At 38.3% G+C, this 24,921-nt stretch overlaps 2 protein-coding genes across 2 annotated transcripts; both read left to right on the top strand.

Annotated features, from left to right (window-relative positions):
- Nucleotides 1-1,880: 1,880 nt before the first annotated feature.
- Nucleotides 1,881-24,782, top strand: LOC117713362 (membrane-spanning 4-domains subfamily A member 12-like). Its single transcript, XM_034509943.1, has 7 exons — nt 1,881-2,544; nt 3,885-3,976; nt 6,780-6,929; nt 15,388-15,444; nt 18,489-18,605; nt 23,029-23,140; nt 24,593-24,782. The coding sequence occupies exons 2-6, from the start codon at nt 3,923-3,925 to the stop codon at nt 23,134-23,136; spliced, it is 486 nt and encodes a 161-aa protein (XP_034365834.1). The 5' UTR covers nt 1,881-2,544; nt 3,885-3,922; the 3' UTR covers nt 23,137-23,140; nt 24,593-24,782.
- Nucleotides 21,067-21,294, top strand: LOC143441238 (NACHT, LRR and PYD domains-containing protein 2-like). Its single transcript, XM_076928329.1, has one exon. The coding sequence runs from the start codon at nt 21,067-21,069 to the stop codon at nt 21,292-21,294; it is 228 nt and encodes a 75-aa protein (XP_076784444.1).
- Nucleotides 24,783-24,921: the final 139 nt, after the last annotated feature.

Raw genomic sequence — 24,921 nt, 5'->3', positions numbered from 1 at the left:
AAATTGAAAGGCGAGAAACCTGAAAGGAAGGAGTGATTTCCAAGACCATGAAAGATACAGAACAGCATTATCTACTGGTGATGTAAGAAATACCACATATATGTTTTTAAATTGTCCTAGTAGCCACACAGAAAGTAAATAGAAACATATGTGTTTAATTTTGACAACACAGTTAATATATCAAAAACATCTAAATGATGCAGGTAAAAATTATTAGTGATATGCTTTCTAATCTGGAGTTATATGGTCTACAGATCATATGGAGTCTTCAGAATTGTGTATTTTATACCTTAGACACATGCCAACTTAAGGTAACCAAGTGACAAAAGTGCTATAACCATGTATATCTCCTCATTGAGTTGAGTGGAACTAGAAGCTTCCATAGAATTCACAGAACCTGTACCCTACCTTCTTGTGTCCAAGAGCTCTTGCTTGCAGAGAGAGAGAGAGCAAGTTAGCAAAGAAATGCCTCCAGAGGCAAGCGGGGCAATGGGCCAAGAAGACAAAGTGTCCCGTGAGAAGGTTGAGGCTGCCTGAAGGTCTGTGCATGACAGGAAGATTCTAGAGATCACAGTTCATGTCTCACTGTCATTGTCTCAACTGGCTTTAGCTTTCCATCCCTTCACAGTCGGCCACCAGCATTGACTCACAGTATTAGTGGCATCTTAAAACAACTCCCCTGATCTACTCCCTCTGCACACAACTACCTTTCCTTTTTTAAAACCAGAGCTCCAGAGGTGAGTACATATTATTTCCACATGATTACCTGTTTTCCCTTTGACTCTACTCTAGGTCGAATCTGATCTTCATCTGTCCTCTGAGGCCACTTTTTTTCAGTGACAGCAGTCACCTTTCTAATTGCAAAAGTACAGCAACCAAATGCACAGTCCTTGAGAGATTTAGGCCTCGGTTTTACATTTTTTCTAGAGCTCGGGGTTCTGCAAGGGCATCCTTTCCTTTCTGTCTGCTCCTTCCCACCTAAGCTGCATTCGATTTTGTTTTGTTGTTTGTTTGTTTGACCTCCTAACACTAAAATGGATCATCTCTCATCCCACCTTTCCTACAAGATAAACTCTAGGGTAAAGGATATTCTATATTTTTTCCATTTCTCACTCAATACATAAACAATGTCATTCATATTTATTCTCAACAGGATATATAGGTATTATAGAATTCTAATTCCTAGAGAATTAAATATTCAATGAGTTATAGAATACATGGGATACCTGGTACTGGAAGCCTCAGCAAATTGCCTGTAAGGAACACCCCTTTAGTCAGCAGCCAATCAAGTCACCTTAGCTTTTGAGACTCAATATAATCTGAGTAAGTTGGAACAGATGACCTTCTGTTTATTAATTTGCTTTTTCCAGGTGCCAGATATAGCACCCTTACACTTTAGTGGGTTTAGTATTTATGTGTTTAGTGGGTGGGGACCCATATTATAAATGATACTCGGCCTCAGACATGACTGTCAAGTTCGGGTTCTTTAATACCTATTATTTAGGACTAGATTACATAGAGCAATAGCCTTTTGTCATGGTTAATTTATTTGTTGATTGTTTGTTTGATAGTTTCATACATTTATATAATGAATTTTAGTTATCTTTCACCCCCACAACTCCTCTCATCTTCCTCTGGATCCCTTCTCAACAAAGTCTACCTCCAGCCTCCATCTCTTCTTTTAGCGTACTGCCCATTATGTTTAGTTAGAGTTTCTTGTCCCAGGGTGGATGACAGACTTGTGCAATCTAATTTCTGAAAATGGAAAGTACACAGAGCAAGTGTGAAAGTCTTTTGCAAAAAGACGAACAGAAGAAGATACATGTTGCCCTAACACCACCAGATCTAGCGTTCCAACAACATTCTTCCTTCTAGAGTTTAGAGCTTTGATTTTTGAGGAGACTCGCAATAGGAAAACTTGCTTCTATCTGTCTACTGGAAAACAGTGGGTAGAATTTGCTCGGTGGGGAAATCTATGGAGCAGGGAATCAGCCATAGTTGGGCTCAGGGACTCTACAGATTAATAGCTATAGTGTGCCCAGCACTAGTCAGTAAAAGGTGTCCGTACTAGAGCGCCTCCTGCTGGCTCCATACCCTAACCGCATCTGCATCTCGCGGACAGGAAGGCTGGATGGAACCTCCAAGGGCCTGTGGAACTAGCTTCTGCGTGGCCCTCCTCACGTGGCGCCCTTCACCACGGTTGCTCTGAGGTACAACCGCAGCTGCGTTGGATCCGCAAGAGGTAATGAGGGACACATGGAGGTGGCAGCTGCTTGCCTGCAGGAATACCAGGGCAGGAAGATCTGGACCTAAAAGCAACCCCTTCAGGATTGCCCTATTCTAACCTCAGGGTCTAAACAGAGTATGGATCCATGACCCTTGAACAGAGCACATTAAGGACAAGCATTGGACACTACTTCCTGGGAGCTTCGGTTGTATCCTATGCTTCTTTTATCTCCCCAGTACAACCCTACAGGTGATTCTTGTCACTGAGAAGAGCCTTTGAAGGAGTTTATTACATTTTTTTAAGTTACCTCATAACGGGTAAGTTTTTAACTCTCATAATGGGCAATTTTTAATTCAATAATCTTCTAAAATGCTTTTCTCTGTGCCTTTGTGTATTTTCTCCTTGTCAAATACCAATGGACCATTATCATGGCAACTGAAACCTTCAAAGTTCTTAGCTTATCTGAGGAAAAGGAAAAGTTTGTTTTGAAAGATCTAAAGACAATATCCTGAATTTTAAATACAACTACAAATAGTGATTGAAGGGAAATGGAAACGACTAGTGAGACACTAGAGGCTAGGCGGGGCTTGGGGGCTGTTTGTGGGAGATGGAAGTGGAGATTGTCCAAGCCAAATCTAACTAGAAAGCCACTCAAAACAAATGTACTAACCTTTGACTGAAAAAAAAAACATAAATTATCTCTTATTTGTTTTAGTAAAATGAATATATATAATAAAATATATATGAGTATTTACATAGTGTATAGGCAGCCAGGCTTCCAAAAAAAAAAAAAAAATGGAACTTAGAAATTGAAAGTGGTCACAAGGTGATAGAGTCTGTTCTTTGTCTCTGATTTCCTCTGGGTGCCCTTCTTCCCACACACAAAGTTTCATGCACTATGGTTCTGTACTGTAGAACAGATAGCACCTAATAATGTCATAGCTTCTAGCTTTTACATTTTCTGCAGCTCTGCCAAATGGTTTGGCTATCCACCTTTGTCCAGACCAGCTAGAATAAAGAACAGTTCGTGACATTAAATATAAAAGCTGAGGGGAGTTAGACTCATACAAAATAGGAACCATCACCCTTCCTGTCAATGCTAGAAATGATGAGTTATCCTTGTCTTGCCTTCTCAACATCCCCTCTAGTTATCTTGATCACTAACTTAAGAAGCCTGCCTATGCTTCTTGTATTCTATGTATTCTATTATCCAGCCTCCTCTGCTTCTAATGTAAGCATGTGATACAGATCCTTCTAGTCAGGCACCCCCCAAACAGACTTGAACTTAGACAACACTGATGATGGATACCAGGCTGAATCAAATCTACCAAGGGTCTAAATTTCCTAATGCAGCAATATGGGCATATGAGCAGGTGCTCAAGGAATTGATGTGATTAGAGCAGTTATCACTTAGTACTTAGCATAGCCTAACTTAAGTCTGATCCATGAGCAAAACTTTTTGAGAGGTAAACATTAGTTTTGTCAGGATACTTCTAGTTTCTGGTGCAAAAGAACCTGTCGGGGGCAATCAAGTATCGTTTTAACAAAGAACTGTAGAGTAAGATCCCCCTGAGGCTTAGGAATCTTACTCAAGAGAATAACAATGAACACTAAATGATTTCATTTATGTTGATTTTTTTTTGCCCATTTTTCACAGGAAAGGAACTTACCCTCACATCCCTGTGTTATATCTTGATGAATATGCCACAGAATCGGCTATGGATAAAAAAGGAACTGAGAGTGTTGGGGGTAAGAACAAAATGCTATTCAAGTCCACAGTGAGAGGGTTGCCACTCCTTAACACATGAGGTAGGAGATGTGAACCACCTCTGTTTCCACTATCAACTCCTCAAATGGAGGTAAATCGATTACAGTGGCTTGTACCGGTGACATGGCATCAAAATATATACAAAGCCTAGAAATGGGGGGCAGGGAAATAGTCTCTTTCTTACCATCTATTAATGTTTTCAACTCTAAGATGATGACATGTCCTAAAAGAGGTGAGCAAATTGTCAATACATCCAGAAGAATCTGTGGACTCCGGAACTCTATGAGCAATGGTTGGCTCCTATCACAGACACACTACAGTTTGCCCCAGCAATCCCATCCACCACACCCTTAGGGTGTATGATTTTGCATCATCCACTCACTCAGCTGAATGATAGAGCCAGATTAAGAGTTAAACACAAGAGATTAAAAATTAGGTGGGAAAAATTCTAACAATCAGCACACATACACACACATACACACACACAGGGTGCCTAGAAATAAGTAAGTTAAGCAAAGTCACAAGATTCAAGATGAATTATGTTTCTATAAAATAATAAGGAACATGAAGATGTCAATCTCTAAAGAAAAAAAATTACATATATTGAAGAAACTATATATAAGACTTGTAGTTAGAAAATGACTAAATAATAATGAAAAATTCAAATTAGGTTACATCAATAAAAAGTCATGTTTATAGATTGTAAAGCTCAACATAGTAAAAATGTTAGTACTCCCTACATTAGCATATGGGTTTGACAAAATTCCCATTAAAATCTTAGCAATATCTTGTACATAGCTATAATCACCAAAGATTATGTGGAAAGGAGAAGGAGCAAAAACAGCTGTATCAAAGTGGGACAAAGCACACAAGTTGATTTTTAAGACACTGTCTGCCTACAGTCAGTGATATTGTTTAAATAAGAAAAACACAAACAAATAGAGAAGAACACACAGTCCAGAACTAGACTCCACAGATACAGCCAACTGATTTGGGGAATAGAAATTGTCTGTGTTTTTGAGAAGGGGTCTATGTAGCCTGGGGGGTGGGCCTCAAACTACGAATCCTGCTTCCTCAGTACACCAAGGACCACTGTGGGTATGAACCACCATGATTTAGTCAGCAGATTTTTTTTTTTAACAAATAGAAACCAAGTATAAATACAAACAATGAGCCTTAATAGACTCCCAACCTTTTGAGAATTAGATGATTAGATTTGAGAAATTAGATGAATGTCTAAGAAGCTATTGCTCTCCCATTAAAAACAGTGCCAGGATAAAAACTAAGGCAGAATGAACAACAGTGATTCAGAGCAGGCAGAAACAAGTTGTAGCATGATGCCAAGGAACAAAAGTCCCAGGGCAGGTGACTCTTCCCATGGAGTTGAGCAGGCAATGCTTCCCACTTACCAGAACTGAAAGAGGCTTGACCTAGCTTCATCTCTGTGCTGTTATAAAATGTCCTGTAAAAAAAAAATAATAATAATAACTTCAAGGGAGATGGGGTTTGTTCAGCTAGCAACTCCAGGTCACAGCTAAGGCAGGAACTTGAGATGACTAATTACATCCCCAGTGAAGAGCAGCAAGACAATAAATGCATGCATGTCCAACTCTTCTATATCGGGATGAGTGCTGTCCACCTCAACTAATAGAATCAAAATAGACATGCTCACAAGTCAACCTGATCTACACAGTCCCCCTTGAGGCTCTCTCCCCAGATGATTCCAGGTTGTGTCAGGTTAACAAAACTAACAAGACAAGTATAAATATGACCATACTGCCAAGACCAAATAAGATTTGCCATAATAGATGATTTAAAGTCATTTCTCCTTGTTTCCAAAGTCATCAAAAAAAAAAAGAAAGAAAGAAAGAGAGAGAGAGAGAGAGAGAGAGAGAGAGAGAGAGAAAGGAAGGAAGAAGGAAAGATTTCATTGAATAAGATAGAAGGCAAACAAGCATATAGAAAGATATCTGACATCATTAGCCTTTGTCACTGGAGACTGAGGATGGGATTGTGAGCTAACACTCTGGGTGTACTAAAAACCAACAGTGGCAGAGCCAAATGCTGGCAATGATGCAGATACTCTGATCCTCCCTTAACAATGATGGTGAGAATATTTAAAAAAAAAAAAAAAAAAAAGGTACTGATATTGTGAATTGTATTTTAGCTACCTCTTTAATTTAAAAAAATCCAACTATTAGACAAAAAAAAAAACAAAAAAACCTGCTCCTGGAGAACTGAAAACTAGTCTACATAGCAATTTATAATTGCTTATTCATAGTCTCAATTTCCGAATGCCAATCAGGTTCGTATTTGAGCCAGCTAGAATTACATGTACCATATACTCCTATAAAAAGAGGAATAAGCCACACAAAGATACTACAGCTTGTTGAGTCTCCATGCTGTTACCCTGAAAAGGCCAGCCTCAGAGTGTATATTTGAAACCATGTCCTTTGTCAAACACTCTGGAAATGGTGCAAGTATGAGAAACAGATGAGTCATTGCCAGGAGTTAGGAATGTCAGTGGGAAAGTTCTAAGAAAAGGTAGAACTTGGGACATCTCTGTAGTGACAGATTTGCCTTGATTATGCTTGATAAAGCATAACACAATGACCTAGTACTATACCAAGCATTATATCCCAGCCAATACCCCCATTCTAAAGTTCTGTAAGCTGTCACTACTGTAGTAGATCATCACCTTTCTTCTTCATTCCAGCGTTGAAGTGTGTTTCTTCTTAAGAGTTATCTGGAACTGCAACAAAAAATGGTGTCTTTTCCTTTCAGACCATACAACTAATGACAGGCCTGATTGTACAGAGCCTGGGATACTTCTGGACATACCTGTTCTTTTCTCAAACTATTGTATTTGGACTGGGAAGTAATTATCCTCCTCTCATAGGAACGTCAGGATACTCACTTTGGGCCTCCTTGCTTGTGAGTAACTTCATCTCTGATAGTAACTACTATATGTATTCCTTACATCTCATAGATTTTGATCCAAGGAATGTGCCAGAGAGAGTACACGATCCTTGTTCACTAGGAAACCATTCCCACATCTACCTAGAAAAGGACAATAGCAATGTGTTTTTTAAAACCCTTAGTTTATTACCTGCAATGTTCTTTCATAATAATATGCTACATTTGTTGACTATATAGCCAATCTGTGCAGATTTTGTCTACTGGACTGGAATCTGAGGGTCTGAAAGAATGGAGTGGACTACAGCCAGATGCTATAGACAACTTTACTTTTGTTTCAGTGTACTCTTAAATACAAGTAAAAACCTAGGAAGGTTGAGTTCAGGAAAACACGTAAATAAACATCAGTAAGCACACACTAAATATTAGCAGAGCAACCCTTTCCAAGAACTTTCTTAGGGGAGACCAATTTAAATGCAATTGCCTGGCTTGTGCTATAGATTATATTTGGGAAGGCATGAAAGCAAGGCAGACGGCTATATCCAGGTTCAGGGTACACTGACCAGATTGGGTTCTATAGCTATGTTCTGACATCCAACAAGAATAAACGTGTCTTGTTAATTGACGGTAAATATTTGTCAGCACAAAGTTATGTCAGAACAACCCAGGAGACAAAATGACTGAGGTAAAGAAGCCCTGTGCCCCCTTTTTTTTTTTTCTGGAGCCTTTCTCACCTCTACCCAGGAAACTGTCCGCCATGCATTGTTCTTTGGACGGAGTTCCAACATATCCCTCTTTTTTATTTTTTAAATTTTAGGGCATTGATTTTTGTTTGGAGCCATCAATACCCTAAGAGAAGCACAAAAAGATATAAGTACAACACTAGATGCAAGATTGTGCACAGGATGTTTTGTCACCATGACTAAGGATCCACGCTTTGTACAGCATCAGCAGTCCCTTCTGCTTTTCCTGGTCCTGAAATTCCAGGCAACTGCTTAGAAAATGTCTGAAATTTTTCATCCTGGTAGCTGGTGGTCTATTTCTTTATCTTAAATGGGACAGGACAATGGCCACATGTAGGGCTCAGGCATCCTGAAAATTCTGGAAGTTCAAATAATATGTTCTGGCATTATGGTAAATTTAAAACTTTAAAGTAAATAAAATAGCAAGAGTATCTTGGCGAGTAGTTCCACACTTTTTATTCTTTTAAGGTTGTTTCTTAAGGGGTAGAATGTATACATTCTACAAATGTTTCACCTGGTGGGTTATTAGGTATTTTAGTGTTAGGTTGAATTTGCCATTCATAACAGAATTTCTTAAAATTTCTACTAGTAAAGGCAGGACCATTATGTTTTTTTAACTGTGTGGGAATACCCATAACAGCAAACTCTGCAGTAAGGTGGAAATAAGAGCTTTGGAGAGGGTAATTTATCTAACTCTGAATGTTGAATAGTTAATATTTTATCATGTTTTACAGTTTGACCATTCATGCTTATATTGTTATGTGAGCATCCTTGCTTAGGGAACTATGGTTAGCAATAGGGGTACCCAAGATCTCAGAGTCATTGACATAAACAGGAATGTTGTTCTCTTCCGAGTTAACAAAGTAAAGCACAGGACAATCAAGTATATAAGCCCAGTGTTTCTCAGCAGTAACAGATCTGTTCCACAATGACAGCATAGCAACAGCAGTTCTGCAGCCACACCCTCCCCCCAAGACTTCTTCAATCTTTTCCCTCAGTCACTGATTCCTTATCTAAGTCTTTTTTTGGTAGGGAGGCTCTGTCCTTTGGGTTTGATGTCTCTGTTGCTCCATGTTCTTTCTTTCTTTCAGGTTTAGCCTCTGCAGATGCTTTGGAATCTCTTAGTCTATCTTTGGAATCTCTTAGTCTACAGGTGAAGTGGGTCTTTCAGGTATCCACACCAGCTTTTCAGCACCCTGAAAACAAAAGACAAAAAACAGCCTATTCTCCAGTGAATTAATGGAGCAGGGCTATTCAAGTGGCCAGACTGTAACATCTCTCCATAGAACCATAGCCCTGACTTACTGGGGGCTTACTTACATGTGCCAAAATGTTCTGCAGTAATAGGGCCATTCTTGATAAAATTTTAAAAAATAATAATAACTATGCCTTCCTCTTTTTATCTGCACCCAGAGCTAACCCTTTGCCACAGCACTCCTTACCCAAAACCTGCCCAGAGAGAGCTGATCTCCCAGGAGTACTGCCATACCTAAGATCACAGGCTCACAGGCTCACAGGCTCACAGGCTCACAGGCTCACAGGCTCACAGGCTCACAGGCTCACAGGCTCACAGGCTCACAGGCTCACAGGCTCACAGGCTCACAGGCTCACAGGCTCACAGGCTCACAGGCTCACAGGCTCACAGGCTCACAGGCTCACAGGCTCACAGGCTCACAGGCTCACAGGCTCACAGGCTCACAGGCTCACAGGCTCACAGGCTCACAGGCTCACAGGAGGGACAAGCTACAGTCAGAAACAGCAAGACTAGCTAACAGCAGAGATAAACAGATGGCGAGAGGCAAGTGTAAGAACGTAAGCAACAGAAAACAAGGATACTTGGCATCATCAGAACCCAGTTCTCCTATGACTGCAAGTCCTAAATACCACAACACACCGGAAAAGCAAGATTCTGATTTTAAATCACATCTCATGAAGATGATAGAGAACTTCAGGAAGAACATAAATAACTCCCTTAAAGAAATACAGGAGAACACAGGTAAACAGGTAAAGGCCCTTAAAGAGAAAACACATAAATCTCTTAAATGCAGGAAAATACAACCAAACAGATAAAGGAATTGAACAAAATCATCCAGTATCTAAAAATGAAAATAGAAACAATAAAGAAATCACATAGGAAGACAACACTGGAGATAGAAAACCTAGAAAAGAGATCAGGAGTCATAGATGCAAGGATCACCAACAGAATATAAGAGATAGAAGAGAGAATCTCAGGGGCAGAAGATAACATAGAAAACATTGACACAACAATCAAAGAAAATGCAAAATGCAAAAAGCTCCTAACCCAAAACATCCAGGAAATCCAGGACACAGTGAGAAGACAAAAACCTAAGGATAATAGGTATAGATGAGAGTGAAAATTCCCAACTTAAAGGGCCAGTAAATATCTTCAACAAAATTATAGAAGAAAACTTCTCTAACCTACAGAGATGCCCATAAACATACAAGAAGCCTACAGAACTCCAAATAGATTGGACCAGAAAAGACATTCTTTCCATCACATAATAATCAAAACACAAAATGCACCCAAAAAACGAATACTAAAAACAGTAAGGGAAAAAGGTCAAGTAACATATAAAGGCAGACCTATCAAAATTACACCAGAGTACTCAACAGAGACTATGAAAACTAAGAGATCCTGGACAAATGTCATAAAGACACTAAGAGAACACAAATGCAAGCCCAGACTGCTATACCCAGAAAAACTCTCAACATAGAGAAAACAAAGATGTTCCATGACAAAGCCAAATTTACACAATATCTTTCCACAAATCCAGCCCTACAAAGAATAATTGATGGAAAACTCCAACACAAAGAGGGAAACTACACCCTAGAAGAAGCAAGAAACCAAAAAGAAGATACATACACAAACACAGTTTGACCTCTAACAACAAAAATAACAGGAAGCAACAATCACTGGTTCTTAATATTTCTTAACATCAATGGACTCAATTCCCCAGTAAAAAGACATAGACTAACAGACAGGATACATAAATAGGATCCAGCATTTTGCTGCATACAGAAAACGCAACTTAGTGACAAAGACATATACTACCTCAGAGTAAAAGGCTGGAAAAAATTTTTCCAAGTAAATAGTCCCAAGAAACAAGCTGGAGTAGCCATTCTAATATCGAATAAAATCAACTTTCAATGAAAAGTTATCAAAAATAAGGAAGGACACTTTGTACTCTTCAAAGGAAAAATCTACCAAGATGAACTCTCAATTCTGAACATCTATGCTAAAAATGCAAAGGTACAAATATTCATAAAAGAAACTTTACTAAAGCTCAAAGCAAACATTGCACCTCACACAATAATAGTGGGAGACTCCAACACCCCACTCTCATCAATGGACAGATCATGGAAACAGAAACTAAACAGAGACACAGTGAAAATAGCAGAAGTTATGAGCCAAATGGATTTGACAGATATCTATAGAATATTTCATCCTAAAACAAAAGAATATACCTTCTTCTCAGCACCTCATGGTACCTTCTCCAAAACTGACCATGTAAACAGTCACAAAACAGGCGTCAACAGATACAAGAAGATTGAAATAATCCTATGCATCCTATCAGACTACCACAGTCTAAGGCTGGTCTTAAATAACAACAAAAACAACAGAAAACCCACATACACATGGAAGCTGAACAACTCCCTACTCAGTGATAACTTGGTCAGGGAAGAAATACAGACAGAAATTAAAGACTTCTTAGAATTTAATGAAAATGAAGGCACAACATACCCAAACTTATGGGACACAATGAAAGCAGTGCTAAGAGGAAAACTCATAGCTCTGAGTGCCTCCATAAAGAAACTGGAAAGATAATACACTAGCAGCTTAACAGCACATCTGAAAGCTCTAGAAAACAAAAGAAGCAAATACACCCAAGAGAAATAGATGGCAGGAAATAATCAAACTCAAGGCTGAAATCCACAAAGTAGAAACAAAGAGAACTATACAAAGAATCAACAAAACCAGGAGCTGGTTCTTTGAGAAAATCAACAAAATAATCACTTAGCCAGACTAACCAAAGAGCACAGAGACAGTATCCAAATTAACAAAATCAGGAGATATAATAACAAAAACTGAGAAAATTCAATTTCCTAGACAGATACCAGGTACCAAAGTTAAATCAGGATCAGATAAACTATCTAAACAGTCTCATAACCACTAAAGAAATAGAAGCAGTCATTAAAAGTGGCCCAACCAAAAAAAGCCCAGGGCCAGATGGTTTTAGTGCAGAATCCTATCAGACCTTCAAAGAAGAACTATTACTCTTCAATCTCTTCCACAAAATAGAAACAGAAAGAACATTGCCTAATTCATTCGATGAAACCACAGTTGCCCTTATACCTAAACCACACAAAGACTCAACAAAGAAAGAAAACTTCAAACCAATTTCTCTTATAAATATTGATGCAAAAATACTCAATAAAACTTTCACAAACCGAGTCTAAAAATGCATCAAAACAATCATCTATCATGATCAAGTAAGCTTCATCCCAGGGATGTAGGGATGGTTCAATATAAGGAAATCCATCAATGTAATCCACTATATAAACAAACTCAAAGAAAAAAAAAACACATGATCATCTCATTAGATGCTGAAAAAGCATTTGACAAAATTCAATATCCCTTCATGTTAAAAGTCTTGGAAAATATCATCCTGAGTGAGGTAACCGAGTCACAAAAGAACACACATGGTATGTATTCACTGATTAGTGGATATTAGGCAAAAAGTTCGCAATAACCATGATACAACTCACAGACCATATGAAGCTCAAGAAGAAGGAAGACCAAAATGTGAATGATTCAGTCCTTCTTAGAAGGAGGAACAAAATACTCACAGGAGGTAGAGAGAGTAGGAGGCACTTGGAGGAAGAGAGGAGGGGGAAGGGGGAAAGGGGCAGGATGAGGTATGGGAGGAGATGGGGGTGATGTACAGAGGGTCAGGAAATTGAACAGACGTGTGTAGCAATGGGAGATGGGGAAATGCAGTTAGCCACCAGAAAGTCCCAGATGCCAGGAAAGCAAGAGGTTGCCAGGACCCAACTCCCAACAAAGTGGAGGGAGATAACCCGTAGAAACCATATCCAGAGGTTAGGCAAGACCCCCAGTTGAGTGATGGGGCCACCTACTCATCTCCAAATTTTTAACCCAGAATTGCTCCTGTCTAAAGGATATACGGGAGCAAAGTGTGGAACAGAGACTGAAGAAAAGGCCATCCAGAGACTGGGAATCCATCCCATATACAAACACCATACCTAGACACTGTTGTGGATGCCAAAAAGTGCTTGCTGACAGGAGCCTGATATACCTCCTGAGAGACTCTGCCAGAGCCTGACAGATGAGGTTGCTCGCAGCCAACCATTGAACTGAGCACAGGGACCCCAATGGAGAAGTTAGGGAAAGGACTGAAGGACCTGAAGGGAAGAATAACAATATCAACCAACCAGACACCCCAGAGCTCCCCAGGACTAAACCAAAGAGTACACATAGAGGGACCCATGGCTTCAGCTGCATATGTAGCAGAGGATGCCCTTGTCCAGCATCAGTGGGAGGAGAGGCCCTTAGACCTCTGAAGACTCAATGCTCCAGTATAGGGGAATGCCAGGGTGGGAGGCAGGAGTGGATGGGTGGGTGGGTGGGGGAGCACTCTCATAGAAGCAGGGGGAGGGGGTGGGATGGGATAGGGTGTTTCTGGAGGGAAAACCTGGAAAGAGAATAATATTTGAAATGTAAATAAATAAAATATCCAATAAAAAACTAAAAAAAAAATTGAGGTATATAAAATAGAATATAAAATACTGTGAGTACTCAGTCATACTACCATACACCTGCTCCTTTATTTTAAAATAGAATTTAATTTGTCCATTAGTTTTATCCACAAAAGATTGACCCTGGGGATTATATGGAAATGCCTGTGCTATGGATTATATTAAACTGTTGGCAAAATTCCTGAAAAGGCTTGGCAATGTATGTAGGAACGTTGTTAGTTTTTAAATGTCTTACAGAGGCATTAAACAGCAGAAGCAGTGTTAAGTTATCCAAAGTATTTAACAAAAAAAAAATTAATTTTTATGAGAAACACAAATTTAAAGAGTTATTCTAATTTTTACTTTTGTAAACAAATCTTTTAGCATTTTATTAATTTTTCATAGAAAACAAAGTATCATTCATGTAACATACAAAAAAAGCAGGGGAAACAGCTCTTTAGCTTTTTTTTAAAGCAGTAGAACAAACTTTGACATGTTGTGCTGTTGACTTGAGCATGCAAAGGCTTAATATCAGCACAGAGGCAGATGTACTCACTAACACCTCCTTTCTTTTGTGAGGCAGTCTGGCATGCAACCTTTGCATTCTCACATGCCAATTGCTTAGCAATAAGAATTGCTGCCTTTCCATCAATCATAAGACAACTAACCACTTGTAATAGATGAGAAAAAAAGTCAATATGGCTTATCAAGATCTTGTCTAATTTTAGAAAGTTCCCCTGTCTTTTTTCCAGAATTTGGTAACTTACGCCAAGTGTTCTTAGTCCCAGAAACAAAGGCACTCCTCTTGGGAATGGCAGCACAACTCTCTTCCCCCATGTATTACAATCATCATTACAGCCTGCAGGTACAGGAGGATGTAATATTTCAGGCGGGGCAGCAGAAAACCAGGAGCACTCATCCTCAATGGGAGCTGACATTTTTATTTTAATATTGTTCTATTTGGTCCCTTCTGATCTTGTACTGGAACCTTTTTATTTTATAATAAAAAAAATCGTTTGTCTCATTATCTAGCTTGTACTCACGTAAATAATGTCAGAGCCTTTTCTAAATCCTTTGGCTCATCGCCATTTACTTTGTGTACAATACAAGCCAATAACCAAGTTACCTAGAATGACAATGGAATATTCTCTCCTTGTCTATAGACTTTCACTGTATTTTCCTTAATTTGCCCCCAGTACTCTGGGATCTAGAGTGCCCTTTTCAGGAAACCAAGGATTGTGTTGTTATTAAAAATCCCAACATTCTTGTAGCTGGACTTGAGACACAGCACTATTCTTTTTTCTTTAAAAAAAAAAAAAAAAAGATGTTTAAAATGATGATGGACTCAATATATGGTGCTGATTTCCCTACTTTTAGCCTCATGTTAATCCCTGCTTACCTCCTCCTGCAGGGTTCCTTGTTCCAGTAGCTTTTCACTCAGGTCCTGTTCAGGCACCACTTATCGACTTTTTAGCCAACCTGTGCAACTCTTGTCTGCTGAACCTGGGGTCTGAGGACATGAAAGAATGGAGCAACTACAGTCTACATTGTTAAAGCAACATTTGATATATTTTTCTACCCATAATATTGTTTCATAAGCATCTACATTATAAAAGGGCTATTTGATACATTTTCAGCCATGATAAGAAACACGGGGAACATTAATGGAAGACAAAATCTGTTTGATGCAAGTGAGTTATGCAAGTGAGATGCTAAAGTCATTTCAAGGTGCCCCTGGATTCCATTCCTACTACAATTGTAACATTAGTGTCTAGAACCTTCATAGCTTTTATCTTTATAAATATAAATCTTGAATTACTTCTTGGGTTGTTTTTCTTAGTAGTCCCACTAAGGAACTAAGATAATATCACTCATGTTATAACATTCTAAAATTATCTTAAATTTATGTATAGATATAGTTACTGGGCAATAACAAATGTGGTCTTTGCTTCCAGTTTAGCCTATCAGGAAGTTTATCAATAATACTACAGAAGAACCCTTCAAATCACATGGTAAGTCAGAAGACTTAGAGCATCTCTGAAAAGTTTTGTCAGTGAAAAAATGAAATTTTCAAAGAATAAATAATAATTTTTTTAAAAAAAGAAAAGTCAATGAGGAATTAGAGTGGCCTCTGAGTCATTAGATAGTTCCCCAGAAGCCACTGGGGGTGGGGAGAATTTAAAGTATGAGAAGCATAACATTCTTCAAAGAAAGATAATGTGATTGTGTCATCTCAGACAATGAAAGCACAGAAACAGTACTATTGCCACATGAATATTCAAACAAGTTTTATGAGGATAAAGACCACTATTTCTTTTTTTAATAACAATAATTTACTTTAATTCTTAGAATAAAGAGCACTGCCTAGTAGGGCTGCCTTCTCTGGCCTCAATGAGAAAGGAAGACCACTATTTCTTAAGGCTTTACACACCTAAACTTCAAACTGTAAGAAACAAGTGTCAGGGATATGGTTCACTTTCTGTGCAAACGAAAAAACCTGAATTCAGATCCCACACCTGTGGTGCATTGTCTTGATAACCAATTGACATAAAAGGATTCAGCCTACTGTGGGTGGTGCCATGCCTAGGCAAGAGTGTCTGGGCTGTATAAGAAAACTAGCTGAGCAATCCAGAGGGAGCCAGCCAGTAAGGGGTGTTTTCAATGTTTTCTGCTTTGAGTTCTTATCTTAAGTTTCTCTATAATGAACTGTAAGATGACATAAGCCCTTTCTTTCCCTAAATTGCTTTTGGTCATGGTATTTATCACAGCAACAGAAAGCAAACTGGAACAATCAGTGACAGTGTACATGTTTACTATGCCAACAAATTCATTTAACAGGACATCAGGGTAACAAGTGTTCTTGTTTGTTGTGTTCAGATAACTTTGCCCAGCAAAACTTGTTCTGTAAACACCCATTCTCCAAGTGGCCTTACAATACAGTTGCTGATTAACACTCTTTTTTAAAATAAAAATTATGATCCTGGAATCATCACTTTTCCATGTAACTAAAGCTTCAGCAAGTATTTCGACCTCTAGTTACAAAGAACCATACAATAATGTTGGGCTTTTAGAGCATAAAAATAACGAATGTTTTAATTTGGTTGTCTTTCCTTTTGTCTGGTGATATTTTTATTTATAATTTGAAACTTTCACACACACAATACAACATATTTTCAACATATCTACCCCCTACTAATTCCCTCTAACTCCTCCTGGGACACCACTCTCAATCCATCTCCCTTTCAAATTCATGTTGTTGCTGTTTTGTTGTTGTTGTTGTTGTTGTTGTTGTTGTTGTTTTTGTTGTTTACCTTGAGTCCAGTTAGTACTGACCTTTCATATATAGGTGTAGAGTCATCCACCAGGGTACGGGCAACCTACCAGAAGCCATATCCCCAAAGGAAAGTGACTCTCATTCTCTCAGCATCCTCCTTAGCTGGGATAAAGCCTTGGGATCCCTACTCACAGTTTTTGAATTCTGACTGGCTTGATCTACAGGCAACCACAGCTGCTATGAGTTAATAAATGCAACATCCATGTCATATCTAGAAGGCAACAGTTATCTCTCCTTATCCTCTAACTCTTATGTTCTTTCTGTCTTCTTTCCCAAGATGTCTCCTGTGTGTCTTAAGTAGAAAGAAGTTGATAGAGGCAACCCATCAATGGCTGAGACCTCAGTCATTTACTCTCAACTTTTTTTATACCACTTTTGAGTCTCTGCATTAACCATTACTACAAAAAGCTTCTCTGACCAAGGTTGCAATCAGCACTAATCTATGTGTATAAACATAAATAGTTAAATGGAAACTTGACAACATGACTATTTAATAAAAGAAAAAACAATAAAGTCATCTCTATGGTCTATGATATCCCCAGCTGTGAGCCTCAGATGAGGTTTACAATACCAGATATGGAATTCATCATGTGGAATGGGTCTCAAAATCAATCAGAAATCAGTTAGCTATCCCTGTAACAGCCAAACCACTATTGTACCATAACTTGCCTGGCAGGTTGGTATTATAGCACGCCAAGTCCAGTGTTGGGTAAGACCACTGATATCTTTAATCAATTAATGCACATAGAATAACCCCCCATCCAGCACTGTGAAAACTAGCCTGTAGGGAGACAATTTCCTGCGCAGTTTGAGATAGAATTCTTCATAGCCTTCATTGGTTGTCTTTCTGTAAGGGAAACCTTTTCAGAAGAATAAAAGAAATGACATCAATGAACACCATATAGCAGTTTTCACTAAGATGGTGTGCTCTCTGAGATGGCTTTCAGAATCTAGTGATTTAAATTAATGCACTTGTTCTCTAGCTTTATTAACTTAAAAGAAAACATTGTGAATTTGGACAAGGAAATAAGTAAAAAGAGTATTCTTCTCAATAGTGATATTAAGTGATCAATCACCTCTCTAGCATCATAAGTGGATAAAGTGTAAATGCTTAGCAATGTTATAAAGCATGCATTGTCTGGAGTGTGTAGCCTGGCAAGCGTGTGGGCTGGAGAATGACCTCCAACAATGTGTAGTTCCCCCACATCATCAAGAAATAGAGCAGATAGCACCTGTATTCCCAAGAAAATTCTCTAAATCTTGACTTCCTGATGTTTAACAACCTAAAAACTCACTGGAACATTAGCTTTCTGGTAATATAAAGCTGTGTGACATGGTGAATTTCTCCATATCATGGATACATTTTTTTATGTTCCATTTGCATTTAACATGCATTCCACTTTTCCCAGTAGTCTAAAAATTATCTAATGCAGAGACCATTTCTTTTCTGTCTCTTTACCTTCTGACTCAGTGCAAAATAGGCATTCAATCAGCTACCTGTAGAGAGAGAAATACATGCATGTCATAGCAAAAGTTTTACTATCTCCCCCCAAATGGTTTGGTCCCACTAGGAGGCTCACTACTCTGCAGTTCTGACAACCTCTTTAGTGATCTCACTAATCCAGAAAGATTAGCGTTTCTATAGTCCTACAAGAATATACTTGCCAGAAATAAATATGGAATAGTTTCAATTACTGGACAATACTTTTTAATCTGTTCTAGCTGATCTGGACCATGACAATGAACATCCTAAGCTTCTTCGCAACACTAATTGGTGTGTTTTTAACAACAATCGAACTGATAGTGACTTCAAGTTTAGAGTCATCCCTGTGGCAATATGTAAGTATGGGGTTTCTGAGAGAATTTCATCATGATTTTAGAATTGTGCCTTTAGTTCCTCTGTGAGGATCAAAATATTTACGTATTAGTCAAACCAACAAGATTCTTCTCATCAGTTTAATCTGGGACATTTCTACCAACTATCAGTATGCTACAAGCTCCATGCTATATTCCAAAGTCTTGGGTAATCAAGTAAAGTCTTACAAATATCAATACAGATATTTTATTGATGAAGCATTATAGTCAACCCTGGCTGTTCCTTGTTGGTATGATATTTTTGTGATTGACGGTTCATTTCTTTCTAGATATCTACATCTCTAGGACCAATTTTCCCAAGGCTTGAAAAGATCAAATTTGCTAGAGTAAGACTTTACTCTTTCCCAAATGAAATGGCACCCATACACACACACACACACACACACATATATATACATATATTATATTATATTATATTATATTATATATAGTCAATGCAAGTGCTATAGTCTACATAGTAAAGCTTATCTTTGCAATAGATGCAATTTGGAAGGGTCATATACTCAGTTTCATATGCACAAGCCATGTGGACAGTTTTGTGCTTCTGCATCTGTTTTTAGAAGGTCCATGCAGAACTGTTTAAGGCTGTTTGTGTTTGTGTGTCTGTTGACCTGTGCAGATGGGACTATGATATAGGCACACTTAGCCACTTAGTTTTGTTGGTGAGAAAAGAAAGAATGATGAAAACAAAAAATAGGAAAAGATGCTGAACAAATTATGTAGCAATTTGAAACCATGGTATTGAAGTCTAGTCTATGGACTACTTTCCTTCTATTCTATGTCTGGACCTTTACAGAGGCCAAAACATCTGGACTTTTAATCCTTTTAACAGAGATCTAGAATCTACATTTTTTTCAGTTGATGTCATTAAATGCTGGTTGTGTCTAACTTGCTAACCTAATTAAGAAAGCTCTCCTAACTTCAACATATAAGAGTTATGGTTAATGAACTAGTTCCAAAATATATTGGTTTGTAATTCACTATTACATTTTTCTTATTTCTATGTATCTTGAGATAACTTCACAACAAATAAATGTGGATATAGACACAAATCTGTTTATTTCTGACTCAATAAAGAAGCAAACTTCAAATGTTTAGCTACTTTCTTAAGGTCATGGGTCTAGTCACCTGAAGAGTGTTTATGCTAATCAAGTCATCTTACCGCACTGAACAGAGCCTTAACAGAAACCAATACAGAGACATATACCATTTTATTGGCATAGGAAATGCAGAGTTTCCCTTTAGTATCATTTACTAAATAACTAGGGAAGTTTTCATTGTATATACTTCCCTATTAAATAAGCCCTATTAGGTCAAACTTCAAAATAAAATGTACCTCAACAATGGGGGGGGGGATAGGGGGTTGGGGAGCAGGGGGTGAGGAGGGGAAACCAGGAAAGGGGACAACATTTGAAATGTAAATAAAGAAAATATCTAATAAAAAATAAAAAGTAAAATAAATTGAATAAAAGAGAGAAAAAAATGTACGTCAACTCTATCTTAACCAGAGGTTCATTATCCTTGAGAGACTATGCTGGCTCTATCCACAACAAAGAAGAAAATACAATTATTCCCATTATACTTCTGTCAAGAATATATCAATTTGCCATCACCAATAATTATTAATTATATGGTCAAATATATACATGGATTTTCAGCTGTTAAATATATGGGATACAATAAACAGTTTATGTTTTCTATTTTTCTTTTTCCTGCATTGTAATTCTGCTACAATTTTTAGTGTTAAAAATGTAAGAGTTTAGAAAATGTGCTAGTTTGTTTTCTGTGGCTGGAATAAAACACTAACCAAAGTCAATCTGATGAGAGAAAAGGTTTTATTTCAACTTAAACTTCCAGGTCACAGTTCATTACTGTGGAAAGATGGGGAAAGAACTAAAGTAGGAACTGATACAAAAACTGTGGGGGACTACTGATTACTGGCTCACTCTCAGACTTTCTGTCTTGCTCCATGCAACCTACATTCAACTGCATAAGGCTGATGACACCCACAGTGTTTTTGGAACCTGCAACATCAATCGTCCATCAAAACAATTCCTCCCAGACATGGCCATAGGCCAGTCTGACTGAGGCAATTCTTCAGTTGAGAGTCCCCCTTAGCAGGTTATCGCTAGGCTGAGTCAAGTTGACAATGAAAGCTGACAACAAGTACAGGAGCCGTCCTTCCTTTGATATTTCATATAATTTAGTTGAGGAGTATTGATGCTAATTCTTTCAAGGTCTGGTCGGATGTTGTAGCATTTCTTAGGAGACATTTAATACCGCTTTTATATTGTTTCTGTTTGTGGAGATGTTTCAACTATTTCTTTGGTCTATTTTAAGATGTTGATATGTTGTGCGCCTGAGTAGATGCTGGCCGTGGAGAGTTCTTTAGAGCTGGAAGCTCAGATCTCACCTGTGGGTCAGGATGGAATATTCTGATCAGCTGGGTTTCAACCTAAAAGATGTCCTGAAAAAGCTGGACAAGACTGAGTTGAACAATTTCAAGAGTACATTACAGAGCTGTTCTCTCCCAGAGACAATGAAACAGATCCCCAAGCTGATAATAGACCTAGCCAATGGAGCTCAGCTAGCAGCAATTCTCACAGAGCTCAAGGTCTGCTATTCTACAAGGCCAAAGAACAACAGGCCTTGACTCCTGAGACATCTCACCCTAGAGGCACAGGGGTAATGCTGCCTTAGAGGGTGGGGCTTAGGGTGTGTACACCCGAAGTTAAATGACAGCTTGTGATTCCAAGATTGAAATCAAAATGTGAATCTAGAGTTATATAGATTTGTTCCTTTTGCAATTTCTCTTTATTATATATGTGATTTCATGTATATGTAAACAACTATGTGCCACAAAATATGTTAACAGTCAGAGGACAACTTTGAAAGTGTGTTTAAAAAGAGACTCCTAGCCAATAGAATAGAGCCCGAGGACCCCTGCTAACAGATACTTAGTGCCTAAGATTGATAAATGGTGAACTTGCAGTTCAAGATTAACCCTTTATATATCTACTTCTGTCTTAAATGAGGCCAAAGATTATTATATACTTGTCCAGCTAGTTCCCCGGATTTACTACCACCCTACAGGTACTCTTGAACTGAGTTTGAAATACACCCTAGACGCTTCTGCAGAGAGCCTATTTTCCTTGACTCTAGCTGTTACATTGAGACTAGGAGTGGCTGCAGGTGTGGAGACAGGTGCTGCTAAGAGGACTAGACTTGCTGTTTCTTAAAGAAGGAGGTCTGTGTGCTACTCTAAGAGAGAATGTTGCTTCTATGTAGACCATTCAGGAGTGATAAGAGACACTATGAGTAAACTCAGAGAAAGGTTAGACCAGAGACAGAAAGATAGAGAGGCGCAACAAAGTTGGCTTGAAAGTTGGTTCAATAAGTCTCCTTGGATGATGACCCTGTCATGATTTTACTCTTGCTTTTAACCATAGGTCCTTGCATTTTAAATAGATTAGTAACTTTTGTTAGAAAGAGAATAAGTGCTGTTCAGCTTTTAGTATTGCATCATCAATATCGAACTTTAGGTCAAGAAAATGATAGCTATGATGATACTGAGGTCTAAGTTTTTATGATTAAAAACTTTCATTAGAGGAAATGGAGGGATGTAGAGTGAAAAATTATAAAGACCATTTTATGAAATATATATAGTCTTTTTCTTTACCCTAAACCTGAGCAAGAGAATGCAGGTAACAGAAGGCGGAACTGAATGTAAGATTTCAGGCTTTCACTGCCCCAGGACACATTCCAGGTGGAGGGCATTATCCCCAAATCAGAGGACACTTGCTAGATTAACATTCCTCAAGCCTCAGGGTGGGGAAGGCCCAAAGCAAGAAGTCATTCCTGACCACAGAGAAAGATGCAAGTCATCTGGGTGGTTCCAAGAAGTAGCTAACTTTCCACTGTTCTTGGTTACCCGCCCCCCCTTGAGATTTTCCCAGTGTTACAGCCTGCTTATGTTCAAAATTTGTAAAACAACCAATCATGTGTAACCACGTGAAAATTCCTTTCTTTCCCCACCCCATGCTATAAATAAAACCCTCAGCTTGCTGGCCTTTTGTCAAATTCTGTTCCTGTGTGGATGAGCAGTTTTGACCTTGGCTAGCCAACTCTCCCCAATAAACCTCTGCTGATTGCATCCAGAAAAAAAAGATGTTGATATGTTGAATGCATATAGGCATTATATATATATATATATATATATATATATATATATATATGTGTGTGTGTGTACACATATATGTATATATAATGTTTATATATAATATATCATAAATATATTATATTTATATATTTCCCATATATATGAGAAACTCTCAAAAATAAGGAAAAAACAATAAGTAAAGACCGTATGTTTTCTTTTTTGATATAGAAAAGTGGTAGGATGCTTACAGAATATATGTTCCTGTTCATCGTCTTGGAGATGTTCATGACATCCATAGTAACTGAGTGGACCTATAGAGCAAGACAAACAGATTAAAACAGTGAGTCTATTATTCCTCCTTCAGTGAACAGAAGCTACTAACCTCTGTGGTGTACCCTGTTCAGATAAGTTAGAATTAAGCATTGGTAGTGTGATCTCTAAACTGTGACTAGAGGTAGGGGGAAACATTTTGCTAAACTGTTCATGTACTAAAGAGCTTTGTGTAATTGAAGCTAAATAAGTCTCCTTATATGAAGTGAGTGGGGCTGAGGATGTAGTTTAGCAATAGAGGAGTTCTGTAGAATTAGTGTGTTTCTCAGTTTGATAACCTGAAGAAGCACATAAAAAGAAGCTGGGGACAGAGTGCGGTGGTAGAGATGCAGGTGCTGGGTTTTAGACTCAGCACTACCTGACTGGCCCTAGTCCCCACTATCCACCTTCACAGACACTATACCCAGCTTCACCACCTACCTCTTCCTCCTTAAATACACCTTGTTTAGTTTACCACCTTCATTCATAGACGGAATTCCTTAAGTAACCTCTGTCTGTAATTAATGTGATAGAAACTAAGAAGAGAGAAGACATTATCAGATAAAATTTTTCCTTAGATTTCATACTTTCCCTTGCCTCAGTGGTTGCCTCTGTGTTTATACAGCAAACTTCATTTATTTTTAACAACATGTGGATGACATGTACCACTCCAGAGGAATGAGGGTACTTATATTTAGCTCACTATTTGCCTTTCAATATCTTTTCCTTAGCTGAACTAGTGAAATGTGGAGTTGAAATTCATGTAAAAGTCTAATACTCATAAACTTTAAACATATATAGCTGGGACTAGAGAGATGGCTCAGTAGTTAAGAGGACTTGTTGCTCTTCCAGAGAACCCAAGTTTGAGTCCCAGAACCCACACAATGGCTCACAGCCATCCATAACTCCAGTTCCAGGGAATCCGACAACTCTCCTATGGTTTCTGTAGACACCAAGAACATGCATGGTGCATAGATATGCATGCAAGCAAAACTGTCATGCACTTATATAAATCTTTTTTAAAGTGTGTATGTCTCTACTTATACACAAAGCCACAAAACTCATAATCCTCTCAAACAAAGGAACAAGAGAAAGAACATCAGTTGAAATGGTTTTTTACTTATACCAAATAAATTTTAAATGGTGAAGAACACAATGAATAGGAGAGGAAAAGAGAGGGCAGGCAGAGGGAAGGAAAATAAACAGCAGAAGAAAAGGAGAAAATGACTTAAAAACAATATGAAAAAAAACAAAACAAGACATGGTCTGGGAAGTATATTTCAGATGAAGCCCTTGCTAGCATGAATAAGGCCATGGGTTCAGGACCAACACAAAAGAGAAAAAACAGCTCATGATTTTATTTAAGACTGTTAATAATAAGACTATTCTTGTTAGAATTCTTTTTAAATGCTGCCAAAATTATATAGTTCTTTATCTTAGATCACATTAATAAGCAATTTCCTATCATCCAACTTACCCCCAGGTTGATCGCTCTCATCGATGCTGCCCTTTTCCTGCATGTTAGGAGGAGTATGGCGGCCTCAATCAAGGACGAAAGCCTGCTGATGAGTGAGGAACTTTGTTCACAAGACACCTTGGAAAGTGGGATTTTAATAAGTCTTCCTCAGCATTTCCTCACCTCCATCTCATTAATAAAAACTGGTGACAATGAGTATGTTTGTTTATCCATGTGGGAAATTTATCATGAATTTATTTCATTGTCATAAGTTAATCTGAGGCCGAATCTGGTCAGCCTAAGTTAAAGGGTTCTTCTAAGGCCAAGAATCACGTGAATGGGCACAGATTTTTCCA

The sequence above is a fragment of the Arvicanthis niloticus genome, chromosome 1 (assembly GCF_011762505.2).
Source record: "Arvicanthis niloticus isolate mArvNil1 chromosome 1, mArvNil1.pat.X, whole genome shotgun sequence".
Lineage (NCBI taxonomy): Eukaryota > Metazoa > Chordata > Mammalia > Rodentia > Muridae > Arvicanthis > Arvicanthis niloticus.
This window is presented reverse-complemented; position numbering and strand designations above follow the sequence as displayed.

Bases quoted from the DNA above. Each gene is read 5' to 3' on its own strand.
- LOC117713362 (XM_034509943.1), top strand. From the start codon at position 3,923: ATGAATATGCCACAGAATCGGCTATGGATAAAAAAGGAACTGAGAGTG. The intron at 15,445-18,488 runs GTAAGTCAGAAG...AATCTGTTCTAG, and splicing joins AGAACCCTTCAAATCACATG to CTGATCTGGACCATGACAAT. The intron at 18,606-23,028 runs GTAAGTATGGGG...TTTTTGATATAG, and splicing joins AGTCATCCCTGTGGCAATAT to AAAAGTGGTAGGATGCTTAC.
- LOC143441238 (XM_076928329.1), top strand. From the start codon at position 21,067: ATGGAATATTCTGATCAGCTGGGTTTCAACCTAAAAGATGTCCTGAAA.